Raw genomic sequence first — 26,477 nt, forward strand, 5'->3', positions numbered from 1 at the left:
TATTGTACCACACCTATTATTCTGCTCAATTGATAACTCAGTAGAGATGCTCCACCCAAACAATTAGATGGAAATCATGGTGACTGTAGCGTTGCACAAAAGTATTTTGCTATTCTTCAGTATTCCTTAAAAAGCCAAAAAATAGGGATGAAAAAGTAGACGACACCGCTACTTACTGTCAATTTTGCGTAGCTAAATACTGTTCATTTTATCGTTTATCGTAAGATAATTGTGCGTGAAGACTAAAGAACGACCCCATAGAACTTTTACAGTCTCCTGCAGGATTAATCAGTGTTTACGAACTCTATGTTGCCTTGGCGCCATAGCCAACTCTCTACCTAACGGTGCCCTTACAGAAGGACTTAAAAACACATTTCCCTCGGGCGACGACATTAAGGGAATAGGGTCTATTGTCTTGAAACATCGTAAAGATACATCATGCAAGCACCAAGCGGCTTCAAATTTAGGGAACGCCCAGAAATTGTGCATTGGAGAAAATAAAACGGGTGTGTCGTTGCCTCCTTTCGAATGATAGTTAATGGTTGCCCCCGTGAATAGAATAGGCTGCGTAATTATATCGAAGGTCTATCGGACACCGTATGAGCTAGGACCGCCGTTCCGTGAACTAGGCTTGCGAAAACACTCCGCAAGGGAGTATATGTAACTACCTCAGTTTCACGTTCATTTGTTTTCTATACGGGCGGATACGGCGTATGCACCACACCGTGGACGACCTCGAACGGTAAGCCGCGCGATAGCAAGGAGGAATACCTACTAGTTCCCGTCGTGGTCAACTTGCTGGTCTCCATATTTGGCGATGATGGGGTAAGATGTCGTTCATTTCATCATTTATTCATTTATCGGGCGACCGTTGCCCAAGGCTGGGGATGGGAGGAAGTCGGATATATTTTCTTAAAACCCCATTTCTCTTGATAGCTTCAACAATGGCATTCTGACCAAAAAATTAAACGTTAACAGACTGCAGTAGCTCTTATGTACAACCACTAATACATGCTAGGCAACCACCGGGTTATGGTTATTAACAATGCTGAACAGGCAATCAGCGGTCTTATTGTGCTGTCGGGAGCACAGGTGCTTTATGTACTTTAAATTGCACCAGGTAAATCAGAAGGTGCATGGTACACCGAATAAGGAACAGAACAGGAGATGACAAACGACAGGAATATCACAACCAGGTGAGCGTTTGCAGGAAACCTACTTGACGAAGTGTAGGCTAAATGTCTGAATATTTAGAGAAAAAGATAACCAGGTCTTTTATATGTCAACTACATATCAAATGTATCCGTTTAAATCTAAATCATCACCAATTTAAGTCCAATGAATGTGTAACAAGTGGCAAACAGTGAAATTCTAAACCTTCGCTCTAATGTCATCCAGATCAATGATTTTGTTGGCATGACCCCGACGTTATCACCACATGTGTTCAACAACCCCCTAGGGCAAATGACAGCCATAATTTCTCCCAATCGATCTTCCTCTGGGATAACCAATAAGACTAATACTTCTAATCATGACCCACTTTTCTACTAATCCCAGGACAGGCTTAAACGTAGTCACAAAAGAAGCCCAACATAATACGATCGCCTTCTGTTATAATGAGATTTTATGCTATTTGGAACGATGCCGCACAAAATACGATTTGGTCAGGATTAACATGAAATATATATTTTGTGATACCTGATACTGATATCCATTCATTATGTACATGTATGGCTACATTTGAGGGTGCGGATGCATGATGTCCGGTGTTCCGTACATAAGGTATATTCTTCCATGTATTGTTTGCGTATATCGTTGTGCCGGTCAGATTCTTATATTACGTACACGATCTAGAATTGAGGGAATTCTTGGTATAGTCGTGCGTGCGTAGTAAAAAATGTAGCTGTCTTGTTACTGAAAATGCAGTCCTGGATCCTTGTCGGTAGTTGGTTCTGTCACTGCATGTTTGAAAAATCGACGACATCAACACGGTACGACGGCCTACGATAAATGTGACCATACCGTAATAATGATACAGACGTCTAAATGAAATTCAGCGGTCACAATATTTGCTGTAATATATCAATGACGTTTCTCTTTCAATGCTGATTTGATCAACCATACGTTTGGCACGCGGTATGTTTTTTTTTTATAATGCTCTTTTGTTGATCTGTAGGTTATGTATTGTCCAGGGAGCCGCAGTTATGTTGAGCATACACGTATAGCAAACAGCATAAATCATTTATATTAATGCAGTCAGTTGGCAATTCATCATATTACCGCTGTAGAAAGCATCAAACCGACAATAAACAGATGTACTAGAAAAAAGGCTAAGATGGCTGTACAGATAATATCAATCATCAAATGCAATTTATAAATGGACTCTACATTGTAGCAGGTCTGAAGTGATGCACATGTCCGTGTAATTAGGTTTATGGATTTAAACATATTTCCAATTTTCGGTCCGACCGACAAATGAACGAGAACGGGAGGAATGAAATGTTATGCATCGACTGCTATCATCAATAAACAAGACTCACGTCTATATTTAATCTCCAAGCAGATCTAACGGTTACAAATATCGTATCCAACTGGCAAAAGGATTTTTTTATTGCAATAAAACCTCCTTTTGCCAGTTGGATACGATCTTTGCAACCGTTAGATCTGCTTGGAGATTAGTCTATATTAGCTTCAAGTGTTCCTCCAATATACACTGTTTGGCTAACCTTATCTGCAATAAGATTAGGCTGGGATTAGGCACGATTCAGTTCGTAGTCTTAATGAGTCCCACTTATGTTATCACTGATAATACAGAGATTACATCATCTTACTTATAGTGCAGACACGCAAAATAATTTATAGAAACCGTTATCTTACCAGTGATAAGGAAATTTCTTATCATCCATGGATCATATTACCTTGTCACTGTTGTTTTTGTGTAACTGATGCCATTAAATTTATACGGGATTGAAATTAAATAGACTGATCCAAGATTGAAGCTTTTTTCATTATATGTTAACGTTTGAAACATCACAAGTTAACTCTATCGGTTGTATGGTCGTAGTGCATTGATAAGTCGTTTGCTTTTAGTCATCAGTTTTTGATTCAGCAGTTTTCTGTTACGTTGCGTCTGATAATGACAGAGAATTGACGTCGTCAAGTTACACCGTTGTGCAAAATGTACATGAAATTTACATATAACACACACCCTGACCAAGTGTTTAAAACTCACAGCACGTTCGTCAAATCATGTCACGATTGATAATAACAACCCTTATCTTTACCTAACTAATATAGAAACTACCTTATCTCTACTCTAACTGCGATATCTTTGCATGGTGATACCATACCACAATTTTAGCATCCTTATCTCCAAAAGAAATCCACAGGAATGAACTGGACACCTAATTATTTTTCCATGTACATCTAGACATATGATACCTAACCATGCTCTAGTGTATGAAATAGCATCCCAGAAGATCCAGTATAAAATACTACATAACGAAACCCTTGACGACTATGTAGCTGTAAGGCCCGACATCTCCCCTAGACGTCTTGTTAACTTCAAGACCCTTGGTGGGCATAGTTAGGAGCGCGAAGAACCCATATAAGCTAGTCCCAAATGCTATAACAATTCCTTCAAGGAACAGCGGGGTCAAAAATGGGTGAAATGCATGTGTAAAACAATCAGCTAACATACTGCATGATTCTGGATAAAACATAATATTAGGGCCAAAAATATGGAAATAAAAAAATGCTGAAATCTCTATGGTAGCGACATTTACAAACACTATTTAGCACTTTTGTGTAATAACTTCATAATTTGAGCCTTTTAAAACCGCGCAAAAACGTGACGTTCGATGATTCCCTTAGTTTCGCGAGCCAACAAAAACCCTGGCGACGATATTCAGTGAGTTCTCACATCAGAACGACGTCGTATTTGTGCATGATGGACGTCGCTATACATTGTGATAGTGTTGTTTAAACTAATCATATAGAAATGACTAAATAGATTGACCTTCAAAATCCGATTTTCGGGCCCTAATATTTCTTGGGTTTCAAACAACGCGATACATTTTGGTCCATGCGTTACCCCTGCACATCGACAGGGCTTCGTTGCCAGTCAGGGAACAAGAACGTTTATCAAAGCAACATTGGCTGTTTCCTTAATAAACGCCAGTATTCCTCGTCCATGTGTTCAGAGATATGGATCAAGACAGACGTCCAAGAAAGCTTTCAACTGCTCGGAAGGGTTGTAATCAAGCGTTCCCGTTACCTGTCTTTTTCTGTATCTCAAACCCCTCCCTTGATTTGGACGGACAACCGGAATGAAAGATTGCCTCCAAAGTGAGGCTAGACTAAAGCTCATAAGACAGGGACATGTTGTCCTCTGCTGGCATTTTGCCCGGGCTCTGAGCTGAGAAAGTCCATACGCATCGATCTGCGACGGGTTTCCATCAGAACCGGTCGCTTTACTTCTTCCAACGCTTCAATGATTGTGAAAACACTCCTCTAGGACCAATGACAGACAGGTATGTTACACTTAAAGATATTTAATTTAATTGTTGTCTTCTTTATGTGTGCATGCTCAATGCGAGAATGAGAAGGTTACATGCGCAACTCATCTAATGTAACTATTCGATGATGTTGCTCAAAATCGCAATTTGTTACAAAATTTGTCTCAAACAGGTTGCTAATAATTTAGAATTTTACACATGTTTGAATACATTTGGACATGTTTAACATCATCGGAAAGTAACTGCATAATTAGGATTAGACATTGGACCTTTTCAACAAATTGATAAACCTAACGCTTTCTCATGCGTGGCTCTAACATTCTTCATGTTACGATAAGTATCTTCTGGGTTTGGAGTATAACGTTACTAGTATGCTATGCGCCCATTTAAGAATTAATTCTTACTAGTAGGCTTATCTTAAGATCTTCGCAGTCATTCGCTTCCATACAGATTGTAGGTATGTCATTACAAACCAGAGTGCGGTGATGACCCGTTCGTAATGGGCTTTTGACCCATTTTAGACTGATTTGCATAAGTTGCAACCCGTGTAATTTTCCGAGGTAGAGCTTGAAAAGAATGATGGATATTCTATTGCCATCAGGGGCCAAAAGGGGGAACACGGGAGGGATTTTATCTCTTAAACCCTGGATTTGATGGTCTGTATGATGGAATATTGGATTCTTTCCGCTAATAGATCTTAAGACCATGATTGGGAATTGCCTACCCCTTCTTGTACTTTTTTCTGATGCCCGATATAGCGAGACGAAACTGTGCGTAAAGCGGGTACCTCGCTGAAGCTGTGGCACGATGGCGATCTTACTGTCACCGAGTGATTTGACAGAGCGCTCAACGAATTTAATAGATGAAAACGAAGATTGTTATGTTCTGTATCTTTTGTTGTCTTTTCAGTCGACTAGTCATACTTGTACGTTTTGCATGATATTCCCATTACAAAGCAAAGGGTAACACGAATCCAATTTAGAACGCAGCGAGGCCGCCAACGTGGCGCAGTCCAGTGGATACCTGCCTAAGAGTGGTAGGCTAGAAACTGCATTACCAAGTTTTGAATTCAAATTCAAAGTTTCAAAAAGCATATTTTCTACTCATAATTACTAGAATAACCTTAAGGGATACAAGGAATTTATACCCATTGAAATGTGCGCAAAACTACGTGTTACAATAAAAAGGCACATAATTAACATTAAATTTGTCAGACCTAAGCTTGCTTTTGTATTCTTACGCTCCAATGTCCAAATGTGGGCTTAGCTATTCATACTTCCTTTGCCTCCCAGCACATAGACAGGGCGTCTACTGTACAGGTCTTGGACAATTACCTTATCAAATGCTGTAACACCAGGTTAACCGTTATGAAAGAAAAGCTGGCGGCGCTAGCCTTTATAACGCTGACCTTTTGGAATATGCACGACTTTCAAAAGATACAAGATAATGTGATTCTCTTGTGCATAACTCAACTACGCTCTAGAGGATCAAACCGAGGACGTTGTTGAAATGAAAGCCCTTTTAGATAATCTATTTACATATCAAGAGTCTTTGAAGGGAAAGAGATATATTTTGACTGCTTACAGTATGCACATAAAGGACATGAACTTTGCGGCAAGGACATTGCGTAACATCACTCTTATTGGATACCAGTGCCAGCAGCAATGACGGAGGGTATTGATTGCTCGTGAAACATCCATGTTAGGCGATCCTTGCATGCTTGGAAAAGTTCAATGAGATACTAACCCTACACTAGTACATCTTAACGCCGCTGATAGGGATTCACAGAGAATCAAATGAACATCTGTGGGTTTATTTCCTTGGTGATTTGGCTGTCATTTCTTGACATGTCTGTCCTTTCAACGCCTTTACTGACAGAATGACTTGTTACAAAGATTAACTCTTAGACAACGATTTTGACGACACCACCAGTTTTCAAAAGATGTATGGAGTAGGTCATCAGTAAAGTGAAAAGTCAAATTTTGTGCTGTGAAAATTCGCACTTACACAAGCTAGCAGCTGCGAGGGTGTTGAACTGTACCAAATGCGTGTCAGAGAGTCTCATTGGCACTTGAGTACATGATTAATGTTTCACTTGTGTTTTCTAGTACCACAGATATGCCAGACAGCTTCGTACCCAGATGATAACTGGATTACAAGCTGCTAATGAGGCCACAAGGGATGTGATTACCAGAAACAGAAAGGTTACAACTAACAGAGTGTGACGATGTCTGCATCTGAATGTCTGTGATTACGATGGTGGCAATCCCTGACAATGTGAGGTCCGTGACCATATTCAAAGTCACAGAAAGTTTTAACGTGCTGTTGTTGCAGGCCCTTACTGTGGAATATTTCTGTCTACAAATCGTTTCTGTTTTACATGTCTCAAGAGCTGGGTCATGACGCAATCTGGGAGTTGTAAAGTCCATTGGTTGATTCCCCAAATGCCTCTTGATCTGTACCGGCTTGAGATATACCTAACTAACCATGGCTTGTGCTCACTCACTTGGCGCAACAGTCTATAAACGCTGGTCCTTGGACCCGCATATGTGTAGCCGCTGATTTAAACTGACCTTTTATCATAAGAAGAGGTTTATGCGTGGTGCAGTTTATGCAGTACTCGGGAGGGGTCTCGTCATTTTCATGTGTCATAGTTTGTAAAACAATGTAGATTGCATATTGCGACTTCTTTTTCTCCTTCACCGACAGCTGTACGTTTTAAAGGAATGCCATCCGTATAGCCACTGCAGGCTTATAAGGGTGAGGATATTTCAAGAATATCAAAGCTGATACGAGAGCATCCGTAATATCTAGTACCACTGACGTCTGACCTTCAACTTCTTACGCATGACGTCTGTCCGCCTATGTGATTAATAATCAGGGGCCATGTTTTACATGGTGGTATCTCAGTACAGTAGAAAGTTTAGGGAGCTCTGCAATACGTACACCAAGCCGGCATGAGTCATCCTTCGAAAACCACGAGCTTCCAGGGCGACGAAAGGTAAAACCACTTTGAGTACCCTTATCCGGCTTGTCTAGTATTGTTACATCACGTTATACTACAGCGCCAGAAGGCGTGAGTGCACTTAGAATCTAAGAGAATCTGCTATGAAATCCAATCAACAACCTCGCACCTGGGACGGTAAATCGAATTTCTGTTCATCACGGGAATGTCTGCTTTCACATTACATCCAGTGGTAAATCGCAAATTTGACGGAGTATGGGAAAAAACATCGGCGAATATTTGACATATTACATTAGCCATGGAGTGCAACAATGGTTTCAGATCTTATTAGAGTCAACTTTCAGCGGCAATTTGTGACTTATTACATTAAAGGAACAACCTGCAGAAGCCTGCATTTCTCAAGCCTACAGTTCATGATCTTCTCAATTTTGATTGAGGTGATACAAAGATAATGATGGACAGTCCCTGTTGCTCTATGACGTTGACAGTCTTGAACTTGATTCCCCCAGGCAAAGTGGTGAGCACCACCCGTTGTTAGAACGGATTTATCCAGCTCGCGAATTTGTCATCGCCGATTAATGTTATCTGACGTTAAACACGGGCGATGTGAACACTACATGGTAACAGGTTTAGTTTTGGTGCCTGTCTCTCTGCGTGCTTTATCTCCAAATCCCTTTGGAAGGTGGCGTTGTCATTTTCAGTCAACACAACAAAGCCTTTCAATATTTGAACAGAGTATCTTGCGTCGTTTGTTCGCAATATAGCAGCTTCAAATGGTCTTCACGGCGCCATATGTTGAAGTGTTTTACAAGTCTGAAACGTGACAAAAATCTATACGTATGGATAGGCATACTTTGCTGCTGTTAAGAGAAGATTCCCCGATGTATTAGACAAGGGATTGATATTTTGAGTACATGGGCTTACAAAGTGTTTTGTAGGCCACACATACACATGTAGCTGTCTAACTTCATATATCATTGGAAGACCCTCTCAAGTTTGTTTTCAGTGTCAAGTGTATATGAAAATATATGCAAGCAAGTGGAATGAAGGTATTTTTATGTCACTTTGAATTCAATGATCAAGGTTTCCTACGTGACCCTACGTGACTGATGTTGGAAAAGCTGACCCCAACACAATAACACGGCATAATTGCCTAGGTATGGCCACGCGATGTAAGGTTTAGGTTCGCATACGGGTAGTTCGCGTGACTTGTTATGAAAAACATCTCATCTGACGAGGAAGGAATGATACACAACTCCTATAACAAGCTGAGGGTCAGTCCTGTGGCCTTCTTTCTGGCTTTTGGCTACAATCTCGAGCTAAATTACATTGCATAGTCACCGAAGACAGCGAAAAAGTTGGCTTGTTTTTCATCTAAATATTTTGTTTTGTTTTATTTGTCTTTATGCCTATGTTTCTGTGTATCATCTCATATATTGTTAGTTAAAGCTCAGAAAAGCAAAAAAATGAAAGTACGTGGGCATGAGTTGCTAGAGGTTCACTTGGACTGCCTTGGGCGTTGCTAAAGTGTCACAGCGCAAAGCACAAAAAATCTTTTTAGAATGCTTTAAAATGCTGGTAACTGATGCACCCCATGCCATGTTCTAGACCTAATTGGGCCATTCAAAGTCATAAATTTGACTTTCACGACGCGTTACTGGCAGCTTACCCCAAAATGCGGACTTTGCAAATGGCTTTTGGATCATGTTTAGATGACATTTTTATCACGCTGAATACCCGTAGAAAGCCTAAAGTTGGATCAAAATGTTTGTACCAAAATGCCTCCATGCATGAAAATGAACCTTACTTACAGTGTTTTGAAGTCAATTAGATAAACAATCACTTTTGGGTTTTGGGCACTTTTCCAATTTCGCGAATCGGGAAGGCTGTTAAAGGTAATTTGTCTTCTAGCTCAAAGGGAGTAGCAGGGACGTGAATGCAGTGCACAGTTACTCCAGGGTATTCGGTTGGATAATTGTATACCTGTGGGTGGCGTTCAACACTGTACAATGTCCCAGTAACTTAACTTCATAAATCATCGACGAGAGATTCGCTGCGTGAGGTAAAAACAAGAAAAGTTTAAAGACTGCATGACTGAATATGTAGCTATAAAGCAATATAACTTTATTGCATGAGGTACAACATATGTCAACTTCTATTACTTAACAATTATAGGAAACTTAACTATTCTAAAATAGACAATGTAGTGTGAGAAACTTATACAGTAAGTCTTTGGAAGAATTTCTAAGGCTTAGGCAGTACCTTATGTACTGTAGTATGTATGTTTAAACTGGAGGCATTTTTCGCGGTAAAAAATAACCTTGAATTTGGTCCTTTGACCCATTGAGATACTTTCTGGCATACAAGCCGATAAACATGTAGATATGAAATATTAGATATGATACATGATACGTATGTAATATATTACAAATGATATGTATCCTTCATTAGTACTGGATGTCACATATACCACCAAAATATGATCTATCTATATAACTATCTATATGGTATTACATTGATTCTTATCTTTATTGATTTGACTTCCACGATCTCGATTCAATTACGATTTGACGTGTTATAGACATTGATACAAAAGACCCAATAACATCTTCAGTTCCGCAGTGGTGTATTCCTTTCATGTCAGCATACGCTGATCAATATCATTCATCTTACCCGAAGATTGTAATTGAATATCTCTTGTAAAAGAAGAAATGTACCCCTCCTGGGTCTCCGGTGTTTCTCAAAGAACCACATCTTAGATTCGGTAGTAGAAACATCACCGGTATGTCTAGATCCTTTTAGTCCAGTAGATAACTTATCCCCTCTAACTTTATTATACCCACGGTTGCCTTACTAACGATCGATTTATGCAGTGTAGGGACAAGGTAGGGTCGGATGTGTCGTAATATAGCTTTAGCCTTGTTTCTTTCTGACGGCAAAAGTGATTAACACACAGCTAGGGTGAACACAAATCAGCCTAATGTTGTAGACCTTCCAGGACAACGTAAAAGCAGAAAACAGATGAGTGCATGATGGTGATATGGTGTCTAACGGAAGAGCTTTGGGGCACATATATGACCTTCACTGGAAAAGACATCTCAAAGCGCCGTTGTACTCTTATCCGGAAGATTTAGATTCGCAATGTTGCGAATGCTATGAAGTCGTGTTGACATACTGATGGGATTGAAGCGGAATGTTGCGATTTCCGGTAATAAGATATACGTGTAGTATCCATACCAGTGTGATTTAGCGTCTGTAAGCCCGATGCTTCAATTCTTGTATTGATCGTGCATGCTGGCTGCTTTATAGTATCAATAAAGGCTTCGTACAAGTAAGCACGTCTTGCAGTAAAGTTTGTCATTATGTAAAGATTTTGTTCATAGCTTACTAGTAGATGATATGGCATCCCCGTAAAGTCCTGGGCTATAGTTAAGCACGGTATCCATGGCAATGCACTAAGCCGGCAGTTTCACTCACAGCTCGGAGATTTGACGTGCAGTACATAGAGTTTTATTACTTTTAATCCACAGATCAGCACCATAGCATCACTACCATTTCTATTTGAAGGAAATGAAAAGAGTTACCATAAAAGTCAGGTTATCTACTGTTGATTGATAAAAAGGTTTTCAAGGTCATGGTCATCCGTCAAGCCGATAATTCAACTTGCAGGTCTGACGTACGGTAGATTGGAATTCTGGATTTCTCAATATTAGGCTCCAGCAGATACAATGCACGCAAAGGAAAAAAATTGTGTCAATCTACTCAGCATGCTGAAGGGAGACCTGAAGCACAGAGGGCGAGGCCTTTCTACCACAGAAAAGAAACCAAGAGCTAAGGAAGCTCACAAGACACAAAACACATTGGAAGAAGATGAGGAAAGACTGAATGTAGCTATGGGATATTTCAACGACTGAAGATGCAGAAAACAGTGCAGGATCATGATGAGATCTTATTACCTTTCATTCACCGACCGGCATCCAATGATTTTACTATTTGGAAAAATTAACATGAAAGTCAAGGTTACCTAATTCTGATTGATAAGAAAGGTTTTCATTACCATGACCACCCCCAAAGCCAACAACTTCAAGCACAGTTTGCAGATATTACGTACAATAGATCAAGTTTTATTACTATCTATTCATAGAGCGGCATCCATCATTACCATGAAAGTCAAGGTTACCTACATCTGATTGATAAGAAAGGTTTTCAGTACCATGGCCATCCATAAACCCGACAACTTCAAGTACAGTTTGCAGATTGTACGTACAGTAGATCAAATTTTATTACTATCTATTCATTGAGTGGCATCCCATGCATAATTTTACTATTTGAAAAAGTAACCATGAAAGTCAAGGTTACCTAATTCTGATTGATAAGAAAGGTTTTCAGTACCATGGCCATCCGCAAAGCCGACAACTTCAAGCATAGTTTGCAGATTTTACGTACAATAGATCAAGTTTTATTACTATCTATTCATAGAGCGGCATCCCATGATTACCATGAAAGTCAAGGTTACCTACTTCTGATTGATAAGAATGAGTGTTCAGTTCCATGGCCATCCCTAAACCCGACAACTTCAAGCACAGTTTGCAGATTTTACGTGCAGTAGATCAAGTATTATTACTATTTATTCATAGAGCGGCATCCCACGCATGACTTTACTATTTGAAAAAGTAACCATGAAAGTCAAGGTTACCTACTTCTGATTGATATGAAAGGTTTTCAGTACAATGGCCATATCCCTAAAGCCGACAACTTCAAGCATAGTTTGCAGATTTAGGTACCATAGATCAAGCTTTATCACTTTTCATTCACAAATCGGCATCACAAGATGACTGGGATTTTCTATCGGAAAAGCAGTAACCATGAAATTCAAGGTAACCGATTTGTGATTGATAAGAAAGGGATAGTAAGTGATGGTCATCCCTAAATCTGACATCTTTTGCACACAACTTGCACATTTGACGTACAGTAGATAGAGTTTTATTACTTTTCATTCACATTTTTTACATCACAGATGAAATAGATAAATAGATAAAGGTTCAAGCAAACGTATAAACAGGATCACCATGATTCTCTGTGGGAAAATCAGCTACCATGAAACTCAAGGTTACCGATGTGTGACTGATAAGAAAGGGTTTGGTCATCCTAAAACTGAAAGAACCACCCTAAAGATTAATGAATAGATTTTTATAAAGCTGATAACTTTTACTCACAACTTTCAGATTTAACGCACAAAGATAGTTTCATTATTATTAATTTCATTCACAGATGGACATCCCACGATCACTACAATTTTCTATCTGAAAACCAGTTGCCATAAAACTCAAGATTACCAACCTCTAATTGTCCTTCACTGTCATGACCATCATTGAAAACGACGCTTTCGCTAACAGCTTACAGATTTGACTTAGAGTAGATCAAGTTTTAATTACTTTTTATTCCCAGTTCGACATCATGGGTTCACAGATTGACGTCAAATGATCACTATCATTTTCTGAAACAGTAATCATGTCGCTCATTGTTGCGTACGTCTGATTGTACTGTCAATGCAAGCTATTGACGGAATATCTTTTTTATCATTCAATTGTCAAGGAAATGAGTCTGTGGGTAGGCCCTACACATCGACTCGCTCATTTCCTTGAATACTAAAAAAATAAGTTCCGTGTAGGCATATATGAATGCCCAAATGATAGACGTATGGAAAGGGACAATGACTTTGTTATCATGGAAGGCTTTATGCCATTCACCAATTTACGCAGGTAATCACTGGGAAGAAACCAGCATGCATTTTTACTCGAAGACAGTATCAAAATGCCATAAAAGACGGTTTGTGTATGGACACCCAACCGAAACAAAGTTTACAACCGAGGAAAATGTGTCTCAACTACCATCTCTGGCCGCCGGCCATATAGGAGATGATATATAGCCCAATTTAGCGGCTTCAAAAGTAGACTGACAATACCCATCTTTTCCGTAGAGGATATGCATCGCGAGTATGTAGGTCAACGCTGATTGCTCTCTAGGAGTATTAACCGCGCTCTTCGCTATCAATTTTCCTGTGACATTATTTGATGATTGTGTCTTGCATCGATTTTATCCTTGTAAGGAAATCTTGTTTGGAGACAAAAAGCAAGTTCTGAAGTACAAAAGAAAACGTCCAAAGCCCCAGCTCCCTAGAGCTGTTAGATTCCGTTGTGGCTTAGAATAGCACAAGTTGGGAAATTAGAAAGCTTGTCAGATGGGTGCTAAGCCGGTTTTCTCTAGTTAGCATCCCAGCGTGTGACCCGGAAATGGCCTGATAAATTGTCTGCGTAAAAATGGGTTTTCAACTCATCGATCTTTCCGGACGGTCGTTTTTCACAAACCTCTAAATTCTGCATTGATACGGATGTCAGTGTAATACATGGTTCAGGGCGGCGAGGGATTTCACCCCTGATATTGCAAACAAACAAATTTAAAAGATTGCCAACAAATACATTTATTTCTCGAATCTTCTTTTCCGGTCATTGACATCAGTAAGTTTCATATTCACATCAGCACAATGTGTGTCGTAGATGATTCAGAGGACAGTGGATTTCACCTCTTTCTCTAAGCTGACATTGCAAACAAACAAAAATTGCCAACAAATACATTTATTTCTCGAGTGTTCTTTTCCGGTCATTGACATCGATCGGGAAGTTTTATATTCACGTCAGTGCGATCACAAGACTCGAGTGAGTACGTTCGTGTAGTATCATGTAAAAAGCTCTCAGCATCTGTTACTCAGTATTCACATCAGGCGTCCGCTACTACGATGTGTCCGCGCATGAAATATTGCAGCCTGGTGGGATCCACAAAGTGCAACGAAGTAATCTAGACATCGGTACCTTCTAATAGCGCTGTGTCGGGAACATGGCTGCAGCCATATCATGAATCCTAGACCTCCTGTGTGGTTTCAGCCTTCTCCAAAATACATTCTTCACAAAGAAATCAAACAAGAAGAAAATGGATCAATCTCGTCTAGGGGGATGTTATGATTAGGTTATACATGGATGTCTTTCTACAGAAAGCGCCTGCGGCGCCAACATCAAAGTCCCTAAAGTAATATGGAATAAATATTGAATTATCATTGCTACAGGCCATGACGGTTACATCGGTTGTATGGGCTTAATTTCAGTCTTTGATAATCTCCATCAACCACGTTGTCAGAACGGAGTGTGATATCAATAAACCCATGTAATAAACCTTCATGATTAGTTGATGTGTTTAATTAACAACTGATAATCATTTCTGGTTGTAATTACTTAGTCGACACTATTGGATTTGCTTCATTGCCTATATGTGTCTTTTAGGTTTACTCTGTTGGAAGTGTGTCGTTTGCGCCTTGGATGCACTTTATGCTTTTGGTAATGTGTATAGAGTGAAAATCAAAATAGTCAATGTCGTTAATTGAATCTCAAAATTGCGTTAAACAGAAGACAGAATATTCTAGCAAAACTTTGCACTTTGCGAACGTGAAATATAATCTAGATAGCATCCTTCTCCCCTTCTATAGAGTACTATGAGATAGGATCTATAACATCAGAGATCCTAAGGCCATGCCGTCAATATAAGCCACTTCAGTTCCTGTCCTGAGGGAGTTTCACAGGTTTTAAGGCAGCAGAAAAATGCATGCGCATACACGAAGTTAGGATGCAGGCCTCCTGTGCTTAGGGATGCTTCTCCTTATCTGCCGCGTCTGATAATCAAGGAAGCCTTCGTCTCCTAGAGGATTCATCTTATGACAGGCGCGTGGATGATGAAATGAGGCTTTTAAGATTGCATATTGATGTTCTTTGCAGCTGTGAGGAATATTGCGGCTACAGGCGATTCAAATATCCGGCTCTTTGTCGTCCCTATTTTGGCACGAGAGACCAAAACAAGAATGTATAGTGGGGCATGAACTAATAATAACTTGAAGGTTTATTGAAAGGAAACGTTGTTGTAATCAGATTGTCTTTGCTGACTATGATGTTCCCGTCGTCCCTAGCGTAGACTGGAGATCAACAGCATCTCGGCGAACATGGCGGACAGCCCTGTGACCGGCGTGCCACCACTCCCGCCCCGCTACCGCTTCAGGGACCTGATTCTCGGCGAGTACGCCAGTCAAGACGAGGACAGGTGAGTGATTACCTCACTCCGGGGTAGGCAGGATTTGTGGCACCCCTGAAATACATTACAGAGATCGTTATTAGTACGTGTGAACCAGGGGGTGGCCGTGTAAGTACGTTGGCATGGAGATGGCTGTGTAAACAATTTCCCGGATGAAATCGACGTGAAAGTAACATGGCGTTTTCCAGGAGAAATGCTGTAAGGTAGCAATTTGCTGTCCCTAGAATAGGTTACCGTCTGACCATATGCCCTTGGCAATGACCATACGGCCTCTGGTCATGTGTTGAAAGCACACGTGCTATTAGTTTTACTGCGCGGTTTTGAGAGTTGTGTTGTAAATCCTTGTTGCAAGTAACTTGATTGTTCCTGGAATTCGATACTCAGCAGTTTGCCCACGACGCTCTTTTCCTTCTAAGTAGAAATTCAGCCCGGAGGTAGAATGTACAGTCATACCTATATGAATTATTCCCATATTGTTATCATCCTCAGTGGACGCTAGCTATAATCGCGTTTGGTGCCTATGGCGTCGGCAGCCAACTAAGTAGTTGGTTGCATCTTTGATGCTGTATTGGGATTCAGTAACGTTACGATACAAGTCTCCCTGAAAATGGAACTTCAGTTTTACTTAATATAAACACTGTAACTACATTGGTAAACAATTCACAATTTGGAACATTCAATTATAGATTGATATAAATTATTTATTCATAAAAGGTGGTTTATAACTTTCAAAGAAGAGTATTTTTTCTGTGTTGCTAATTTCTCAGTTTAAAATCTGTCAAAATCATTAAAAGTACACCAAGCTTTCACAACCTTAAACTTTGAGATTCGGGTCATTTTGATCTTTCCCCAGAAATTAGCAGTCATTTTTTGGAGCTCAAGGTGGTATTGACAATGTTATTGAGCGGGAATACCAATAGATGCTAAAAGAAAGTTTGGTGGCAAACTGAACTAGACTGTAAAGAGTGCCTTATACATGTAGCTGTGAAGCAGTACCCCATGATGGTTGTTTTGACCCCTATAATCATTCCTATTCCATAAAAATCTTTCAGAAATTCTTTCAGAATTTGACACCTAAATCTTTTGGGTACAATCATACGCATAACATAACACTACTACTAATACTCCCTATGACTTGACATGTATCACTGACATAAATACTATTTTTATTGCTAAAAATAGCTTTCAAGGCAGTATCTTCACACTGCTTAAGCACCTATTCTATAGCAGATTGTAATTTAGAGCATATGCAGGAGGCGACATGTATTTTTCAAAGCAATAAAAGACATGAAGACCCATGGGGTTCAATTATTATCAGGCATATCATAACTATTAAAATACACTACAGAATTTTTGTATGTATCAAACAAGTAATTCAGAATTATGATGAATGTAAAGTCTACACAATTTCCTCAGTAATTAGTTTAAGTCTTTCTATTTCTGAGCTAAAAGAATGACACAGCCTTAAATCTTTTCACGGTTGTGCACTCCAAACATATGCACCGCTTAAGTTGTATTGATTATGCCAGGGCATTAGTAGGGGGGGTCAAGCTAAAAGCTTTTTCATATTACTCAAATGTTGTGTGAACATGTTGCAGAATTTCTATGTTTATGAATTATGTATGACCAACCACTTAAGTATTAAGATGGGCGGATGCACTTATTTCATGTAAGACAGTACTCATTGATCGTTGATGGAAAAGAATGTGAAGAATTTTTAAAAAGTGTTAGATTTTGATGGCTGATGATCGGTGTGTTCATTGGTTAAGCCTTTAAATGATAAGTCATAAATATAGAGTATTACCAAGATTATCATGGGAACTGTTGATATATAATATGTACTCCAGTATGCTGAATCTGCTTAACATCAGTGGGCCTATTAATGTGTGATGGTACTGTTAATCTTGAAATATTTGAGGTGGATTTATTTTCGCAGTTTTCATTGTGACATCATACAGCGAAATCATGACATCACAAATATCACTGTGTTTTATCACTACTTGAAACTGTTCTACAGAATTGTTTCGACTGCAAATAAAACCTTCTATCCCCTTAACTAGCTTCTACCGGGAAATTAAGTCCCTACAAAAGAAGCGAATTACACTGTCAGTGATAATTTTTGCAGAAAACCTTACACCATATTTTTGGCAGCTACAGATACCCAAAAGCCCCCTACACCCCATTTTTGGAAGCGCCTTTAGCTTACACAATATGTATTACACATTTCTACTACCCCTCAGACATGTATACTGGTCGGTCCCCTTGTTTACAGTGGTTATTTGATACCAGCTTAAGAAACTGATAGAGGAGGATGACACAGAGTCCTGTGGTATATTGTATTTCCTAATGAAGAAGCTAGAGGGGGTGATACTCATCCATTAATCAAGTAGAGGCGAGGTTTAGTGCCAGCTCACATGGCACTGCGCAATGATCCTTATGTCCTGACTGACCCAGAATCCAAGGTCATTCAATCCATTTAGGACAGATTGAAGCTATCACATATACTGTAAATGCAGAAATGTTTGCGGTGGTTTAATGCTCGTGGTTTTCGCAGCGACTGCGAACTTAAAACCAGCGTGAACATTTTTGTCCTATACTGCAGCAGTATGTGACTATAGCGCTGCCGTGAACTTAAAACCACCGCAAACACTACATTTTCGCCTTAGCGCGAAATAAAAACTTAAAGCAAACTTAAATGCATTTTTACAGTATTGCAAGTTGACAATACATTGGTGCTTAATGCTTATGAATAATCAGAAGGTTTGTTGACTAAAACAATTCACCAAATCACAGTACATTATTGCAATAGAATTACTGCAAACCTGTACAAAATGAAGTCAGCATTTCTTGCAAATTGACAGCAAAATATGAAAATCGGTTGTCTTTTCTGCTGAAAAACTGTAGAAGGCGAGACGCAGGCCAATAGCCAGTGTGTCGATCATCTTTTCCAGACGTAACTTTTGTATAGCTTCAACCTCAAGAACTTATGAAAATAGTGACTCTTTCAAATGTTTTGGTTGTAGAAAAATTATATTCTTTTCAAGGGATTTATCATTTTTGGAGAGGGAATGCTACATTGCAATCCGAAAGTATCTGTTGAAAAGAAGGGTCAACGGGTTGATTATGATACGTTCCCATAGACATACAAGAAAGTATTACTAAATATATCTGACATAGCTTTGGTTCCCCAAGTGAGGTCACTGAGCAGGTGGTCATCACACATGACATTTAAGACTTCCTCCATGCAGTAATGTAACATGATATGTTATCGTGATCGTCTGCTGCCATTGCCAACATTTGAAATAACACAAACTGACCTCACACTTCACTCTGACGGAGCTAATAATGGAACACTTGTTGTTTGGATGTACCAACGAACATGGCCCAGTCTACATCGTCTGCTGATATTTTTCCTGACAGTGATGATGATGATAACCCTGACGAACGGTATGAAATTTGTTTCTTAGGCAATTAGTGGAGTTAATTCTAAAGTATGTACACTTGGGACAGTTTGTGAAATGCATAAAAGTTTATGTTTTTCAATGAGTCCGAGAGAGTACATCTCTATTTTAGCAAGTCTCTTTTAGTCAAATTTGCAGGTCCGGTAGTATACAAACATGTAGATGATGGTATTCAGGCTTGAACATATATTGTGAATGTATGATTCATTAAGTTAATGTTAAGTGATCATTTTTTAAACATTTGTTATGATTTTGTAAGGGCCGACCCTTGGAAATCAATTAGTAATAAAGATTCATAAATGAAGATAAATAAAAACACATTAAGCTGATATGACCTAATTGCATACCTCCTTTTGTTTGCTTTGTAATGATCATATTATTCTGGAACCTTGTTAGACTTTGATTGTAAACAGATGTGTCACTTGCACCAGTCTTGTCTATAGCCATGTTCTCTAGTACGAAGCATCAGTGACATGTAGTCCTAAATATAGCAGGCCAGTGGTATATTTCCAGCCTGTCAGCAGACAGGGTATGACCCTCTGGACCCACAAATCTCTATACATGTACATGGTATCCCAGGGAGTCACTATACCCCAGGCCTACATTGTACATTATGTAGGAGTTGTCAACTTGGTATTTTCTTACTGTGCGATTGAATGTGATCTTTTTTATTTAACCCTATGACTATCTTAACCTTCTCCTTGCTGCCTAACCCCATTAACTATACAAACTTGGTGCCAAATGGCTGCCATAGCAGGCTGAATTTGTTAATTGGTGAGTGACATTATCTAAGTGGGTCAATGAAAAGGAACTTAGCAACTCATTGCCACCCTATTTTACTTCTTCACCTGTCTTAAAGTGATTCATAATGAAGGTCTTATACTTCTTGCACTCTTTTAAAGAGTATTTACCTGGTAGACAATTTGTAAATTAGTAGATAATTATCCTTTGGCTGATTTCCAATGTCATTAATTCTCTCATGAATAGATGCAACAGGTAAGGAATGACTTAGATGAAAATATATGGACAAGATAGTAATCATGATTGCGAGTACTTTTCTGTACTTGAAATACTCTGACTGCACCGTATTTATTGCCATTAGCGTTCCTATTATTTTCAGGCTTTTAGCTCTCTCTCTTCCAATGTAATAGTTGTGAGTATTGCAGTATAATCAAAGCTTTTAGAAGGAAAGTGCAAGGCAATGTCGATTATATGAAGCTTTTGTGACTGCACGGTTGAGGGTTCTTCACCTTTCCAGATGCAGAATGCAGTTTTCTGACTTATCAGAACCTTGGGAAATCACACTGATTGGTTCAACTCCTGGGGCCATTGCTTCAGGCTCCCACAGCTGCTCAAGTTGAGGCATTGGACCCCATGTCGGCATCCACAGCTGCTGATATCTCATGTTGCCATGGCAACAAACCAAAAATCTATAATTCTTGGCATATCTTCTCCCAGGCACGTTCCCTTTATGGCTCTCTGTGGTTTTTATACTGGTGCTTGTGGATTTGTGCATGAAGGACATGTTTTTAAAGAGCAGCCACACGATGGCGGAAACGTTCACCATCAGTCAGTTTTAGAAGTCCGATGAAAGGAGGAGGAACGCCCGCCTCACCTTTTTCTATAAACTAGTCAACAACCGTATCAATATAAACACTGACAGTCTACTGAAACCAGCTAGGGTACACCCGGGGGAGCCATACTCTCAAATATCAAACAATCAATGTTAGAACATTAATAGATACAAATATTCATTCTTCCCCCGCACCATCCCCCAGTGGAATGCCCTGCCTGGCACAGTAGTTATGGCTCCCACCGTGGAGTCGTACCGTGCCAGGCTGGAGGCCTGCCCGCCTTAGCCTGGGGGAACACCATGATGATGAAAGGTCACAAACACTCATGTGATGTAGCACCTGGATTGGCACCTCCATATTTTGCTACTTTGCTGAACTTTGATAGCTGGCCGTCCTTGCAAAACTAGTGCCATAGAAAGTTGGGGAAAGGGTTTGAATATTGATCTTTGGGGACTAAAATCTGCATTTTGACAGCTTTTTGTAGACAAAAACAACTGCTCATCTGGTAAATGTCAAATGTAGACAAATACATTACACTAGAGTGACTATAAACTAGGTGAACACTGCATGCGCACCTGCTCATGTTCATGGTAAACTATCACCTACTTTATGCATTCGGCTACATTTGACATTTACCTGTTGAGCAGGCAAATCCCAAAGTACCTGCCAAGATTAGATGTGGAGCAAGATGAAATACTCTGCATCCACCAGACAATAAACTATATATTATGGTACCCTGGGGAAGACTACAATGTAGGCATGCTTAATAGAATACCTTAGCTAGTAATGCAATGAATTTGTAGACCAAAGGCCATAAGTCAGCTGCAAACACTCGCATTTATGTATCTAATTTCTTTTTGTGATCCTTATAATAAACATAGTCTAAAAGAAAAACATTAACATAGTCTAAAAGAAAAACAGAGTCGTGCAGGGTTATAGCTTACTGTAATTCACTTTTAATCACGGTAGCAAAATTTCACGGTGTAAGAAAAATGGACATTTTCACCGAACTTTAACTTCACGGTGGCAGCAATTTAGTGATTTACAGAAAGGATGTGTGAAGGAATCAGAAATTAGGTATTATATTCACGGTGATGATAAGTTCACAGTCCAATGGGGACAGTGAAAACAGTGAACATAAAGTTACAGTGAAAGAAACAAGAATTACAGTATTCTCTAATGGGTTCATTGTTATTGCTGGTCCGTATCAGCTGATTCCAGGGTTAGATATTCCGCTATCTATAATGAAATCAAGAACAAAGCGGACGCAAAGTCTAGCTAGTGGATGTCAGTTGCCTATAGGAAACAATTGCCGAGTCTTGAGTTATTGGAGGATTTTCTCAGCAGGGTCATCTTGTGCCATGGGATTCCACAACGGGGAGCTTATTCGCCAACCCAATCCATGGATGGCCCTTAAATGCTTCAGGTCATGCTTGAATGCCTAATTCCTTGCAAAAATGCCCTGTACTTGGTCAGGCTTCCAGTGAGCGAAGCCATTCACCTCTCTACGTCTCTCGTAATTCTTGCGCAGGCAGAATGCATTCCCATTAAGGTCAACCTTTTTCTCGTTAAACCTCACGATCCTTAGCACTTCAAAGCTAAGGAAGTGCTTTTGATGCCATGATTGCATGCTTCTTCAGGTTCCAGAATATTTTACATTTCAGATTGACAGAGCCAATATTGACTGTGTCTGGTTTTATAATGAATTGCCTTTTGGTATTATATTTAAAGTTGAATACCTGTAATAACAGTTATCCTTCCAGGTTCATGAGATGAAATTGCTTAATTGCTCTTCGTACCAAGGGTGGTCAAATCTATGACTGACCTCACAGGGGTCGGAAGGAATGGTCAAAGGGTAAGGAGTGGAATAATTAGGGTCAGGATAGGGGTCATGTGATTCAATGTCTGCTCAGCCAACAGAAACGTGACCTCATTCTCAGTCCTTATCTCCACCTGTTCATATACAGGGCCCTGGTATAGATCTTGAAAATTGATATAACTAAAAATAACAGCATTATAATGTGTGTTCAACTTGGCAGTTGAGCATACTGAGCTAAACGTTTGTCCAACCAGAACAATTTAGGGCGTCAAATTCTAGATTGTCATACTGCAGTCTTCTTCTAAATTCAAGTAACCAATCACCTAACAGACATGTGATGTCAGTAATTGATCAAAGCAACCAGGGAGTTTATACCGTCCAGCATCTCTGTAGAGACAGTTGTGGTCATTGTTCAGGTCATGTTCTGAGAGTTTTCTGTCGGTGACTCTTTGTGTTGGAACAAACTTTGGGCTCAGAAAATAACAGAATAGGTTTTTTCTACATCAGATGAGTTAATCAAATGAGACTTCGCCAATTGAAAGTGTATTGTTTATAATCTGTGCACATTGGTTAAATACAAGTTTTACAGGTACTTCATGGCATCAAAAAGTAATAGTTTGTCTAAAACATAATGAAATTGTCTTCACTTCATGAACTGTATATCCATTCAGAGTTTTGGTATAAAACCTATAGTTCTGCCAAATCTTTCTTTAGTCACTGACAAAAGATAGCAGATGCTGTCTGCAACGTCTGACTGTTTCAAGATCTTGCATGCTTGAGTAAATATTTTTGTCGTGTCTAAAACATGAATTATACGTCATGTATGTGCTAATGTAAGATTGTCTCCTTTAGTTTATAATTCTTGTCACACTTATTCCGGCCTCATTTATTGCTACTGATCCTTAGTAGTTTGTCTCAAACATAATATGTTCTAACCTAATAAAGTCTCCTTTAGTCCATAATTCCTGTCACGATTATTCTGGCCTCATCCGGCTCCTGAATCTCATTGCTGATTGATGTTGATTCATGAAAAGGATCAACACCTGGAAGCAAACCTTCATAATTAGTCTAACATCCTGTCTGCAGAATAATTGGCTTCAGTTCCTGTTTGTAAGAAGCTTTCATGTCAAGCCGGATATCAATCCTTGAAAAATGTTGATAGAAGAAATATAATCAGCCGTAGATAATGAGTACATGTGATTGCTAAAGTGGAAAGTTTATAGTGTGTAACAGTATAGCTGGTCGAACCAATCACAGGGTGGCATGCCAGTCATTTCAGCTCTCTAAGATCCACAGTGATCTCAGACTGCAAAGGGGACTGTTCAGAATATGCTCTGGAGGGTGTGGTGGCATGTCTCTCATTGGTCAATATTGGCAAACGTCCTGATTCAGTTCAACCCTACAGCATTCGGCTATGGCTAAACAGTCCTATACAAGAATGAGAGTCCATCTGCCACATAAGACACGTATAGTCTACTTTCCAGGATTAATGTCCGTTTTGACAATGTCATGTTACCCTTAATGTTACAGTGTTACAGTGTTACGCTGAAGGGCAGTTTTACTAGCTCATAATGTACAAGATTGTAGATACAGATACAGACAGAAGGCAATTATTTTGCCGACAGAGTTTCAGAGACTCAGACTGATTATAGAAGTCTGTTTCCAGGCGTTGACCTTTTTCATCTGTCAGCATCAATCAGGAATCATGGCAGTCAATCAAATGATAAATGAGGCTGGTATTAAACATCATCATTATCTGTCGGCTGCTTTTGCGCAGACGACTGCAAGTTTCCTCCATTTCCCCCTGTTGCTAACTAGGTCAGAGAGTGTTTTTCGGAGAGTTGAAGTTGAGAGTGCGGTGAACATGACTAGAATGACCCAGGACTGATATAATCCTAATCTGAAGCAATGATGAGGACAACATAATTTCAAGTTAATTGCAGATGATTTATTGAAACAAGTTGAAGAAATAGAGAGACAGGATATCAATGCTTTTAAGGCAGCTTCTGCATATTATGCCATACAAAATGATATATTGTAAATATGTATAGAAAGTCAGACATATCTTTCAATGATGCTGGAGTCATGTTTTTTCAAGCAAACCATTTGACAAAGGTCAACAAACAAATAGAAAAATATATTTCAATTGTTATTATTCATCACTTTGTCTTGGTTATATTTGTTTAATCAGTATTATTACATTAAAGCACAGTTTTAGATGTATGATACAATTCTTTTATCTTTGATATAAAAAGAATCAGAAAAGTGCATTTAATGTCAAAATTCTGTACTATTGTGCTTTTCCTGTGCAGAAATATTGGCCTAACACACTCCTTATAATGCTGTTCAGTTCAGTTTGTTTATCTATTTAACCAGGAATACATGTCGCCTAGGTGGCGCTTTTCAAAGATTCCTGGGGGGTGATCTTTTCCCCTGTTATATTTGGCCTGGGCTTGATGTAGTGTGCCAAATGTATCAACTAGGCTCAACTTCTCCATCAGTGACTTAGTAAACAACTGAAGACCCTATAGCTTAGGCTGCACAGCCAGTAATATTTAGAGTAGCTCAGCCTATGGTTCAGTAGCCATTCTGACCTGCAGTAATGGCTGGAAACACTCCACGGTAAGTCCTCACTATTTCTCTATTAGTTTACGACATCTTTTGAATATGATGATGATGATGATGTTCGTCCATTGTAGTCGATGAAGACCTCGACTTTTGAATATAAAGAAATTATTAGTAATCTCTGTTTACATGAATCCACTGGGTAGTACATAAATCCGCAACTTTGAAAAACAGTGGGTTTGAGATATTTTTAGTGCAGCACCGCCAGGTATGCGCAGTTTAGATATAAAAGTAGAGTGCATTTTACTTGGGGGACGTTGGGTTGGAGATCTGTTCGGACATGTCTTTTTGGGGTGGCGGAGTTATGTACCCAGGGGGAATTTTGCTAGTAGATGTAACATCTAATAGTGTTTCAGGAGCCTTGTACTGTAAGCCTGCTATATTGCGTTCCTGTCATGTACAGTGTGTTTGAGTTACAGACAGGTCAGATCTGCAGGGATGGTGTTAAGTTTTGCTGTGTTTGTATGTCTGCTGCTAATGGAAATCAATAGCAAGCTTTGATCCCAGGGTATCAATCTTGGCATAATGGCCTGCGAGAGTGTTTGCCGATGACATAAAACAGTCTCGCATGTGGCTTGTTATATGGAGCTTTAGAGAGTGCGTTCTGTATGGGGCTTTGGAGAGTATGATAAATATGGTAGAGTGGATCTCGTTGACACCGAGTACAGTAGGGGCATGCTCATTAGATAGCTTTTAACAACTCTTGCAGCAAGATGTGCAAAGGTTAGGTCATTCAGTGCAATATAACCATCCTGCCCATCCTGCTGGCGTGTTACATCAAAGTGCAGTTTTACCGGCTATACATTACAGAATGATACAAAATATGTTGCTGCAAGATTTGAATCTCTTTATGAAACTAGCAAGCATCAGGTAATTGCTTTTGCAACAGTTTTGAGACAGTGATACAAAAACTAAAGAAATACCATGAAATTGTTTGTTTTTTCAAAATACAGTATCAAGCTATTGCAGTTAACATCTTGTCCATATTCAGTTCAATGTAAAGTATTCCTATTTTCATTTGTAGCTGAAAACATGTTTTTCAGTTGTATAACCATAGTGTGTCCATATTCAATACATTATGTTAGATAAGGCCACACCAATTTTATTTGTTGATTCTCAGATTTTTTCAGAAAAAGATGGGAGCAATAGGGCGGAAAAAAAATAGAAATAAAATTTTTTGCAAATAGTCTGGGGTGAAGCTAAGGGTTTACATAACATAAAGAATAAGAGGATTATTCAAGTTTCAGCTTTGTATGCGCATATGGCTCATTTTATGCAATGAACCCCTTACTTTGATCTAGTACTATAATTTCAGTAACAAAATTACCTTTTGCTATGTAATATATGGATTGATATTGAGAAATAGTTTTGATAAATGAAAAA

At 39.3% G+C, this 26,477-nt stretch overlaps 1 protein-coding gene across 1 annotated transcript in view; it reads left to right on the forward strand.

Moving 5' to 3' along the window:
• Window positions 1-26,477, forward strand: part of LOC136442583 (potassium channel subfamily T member 2-like) — a 118,626-nt gene that overhangs the window by 13,906 nt on the left and 78,243 nt on the right. The window contains exon 3 of the mRNA XM_066439520.1: window positions 15,499-15,624. Coding sequence (XP_066295617.1) covers window positions 15,499-15,624 — 126 coding nt within the window. The remainder of the gene's footprint in view (window positions 1-15,498; window positions 15,625-26,477) is intronic.

The sequence above is a fragment of the Branchiostoma lanceolatum genome, chromosome 9 (genome assembly GCF_035083965.1).
Source record: "Branchiostoma lanceolatum isolate klBraLanc5 chromosome 9, klBraLanc5.hap2, whole genome shotgun sequence".
Taxonomy (NCBI): domain Eukaryota; kingdom Metazoa; phylum Chordata; class Leptocardii; order Amphioxiformes; family Branchiostomatidae; genus Branchiostoma; species Branchiostoma lanceolatum.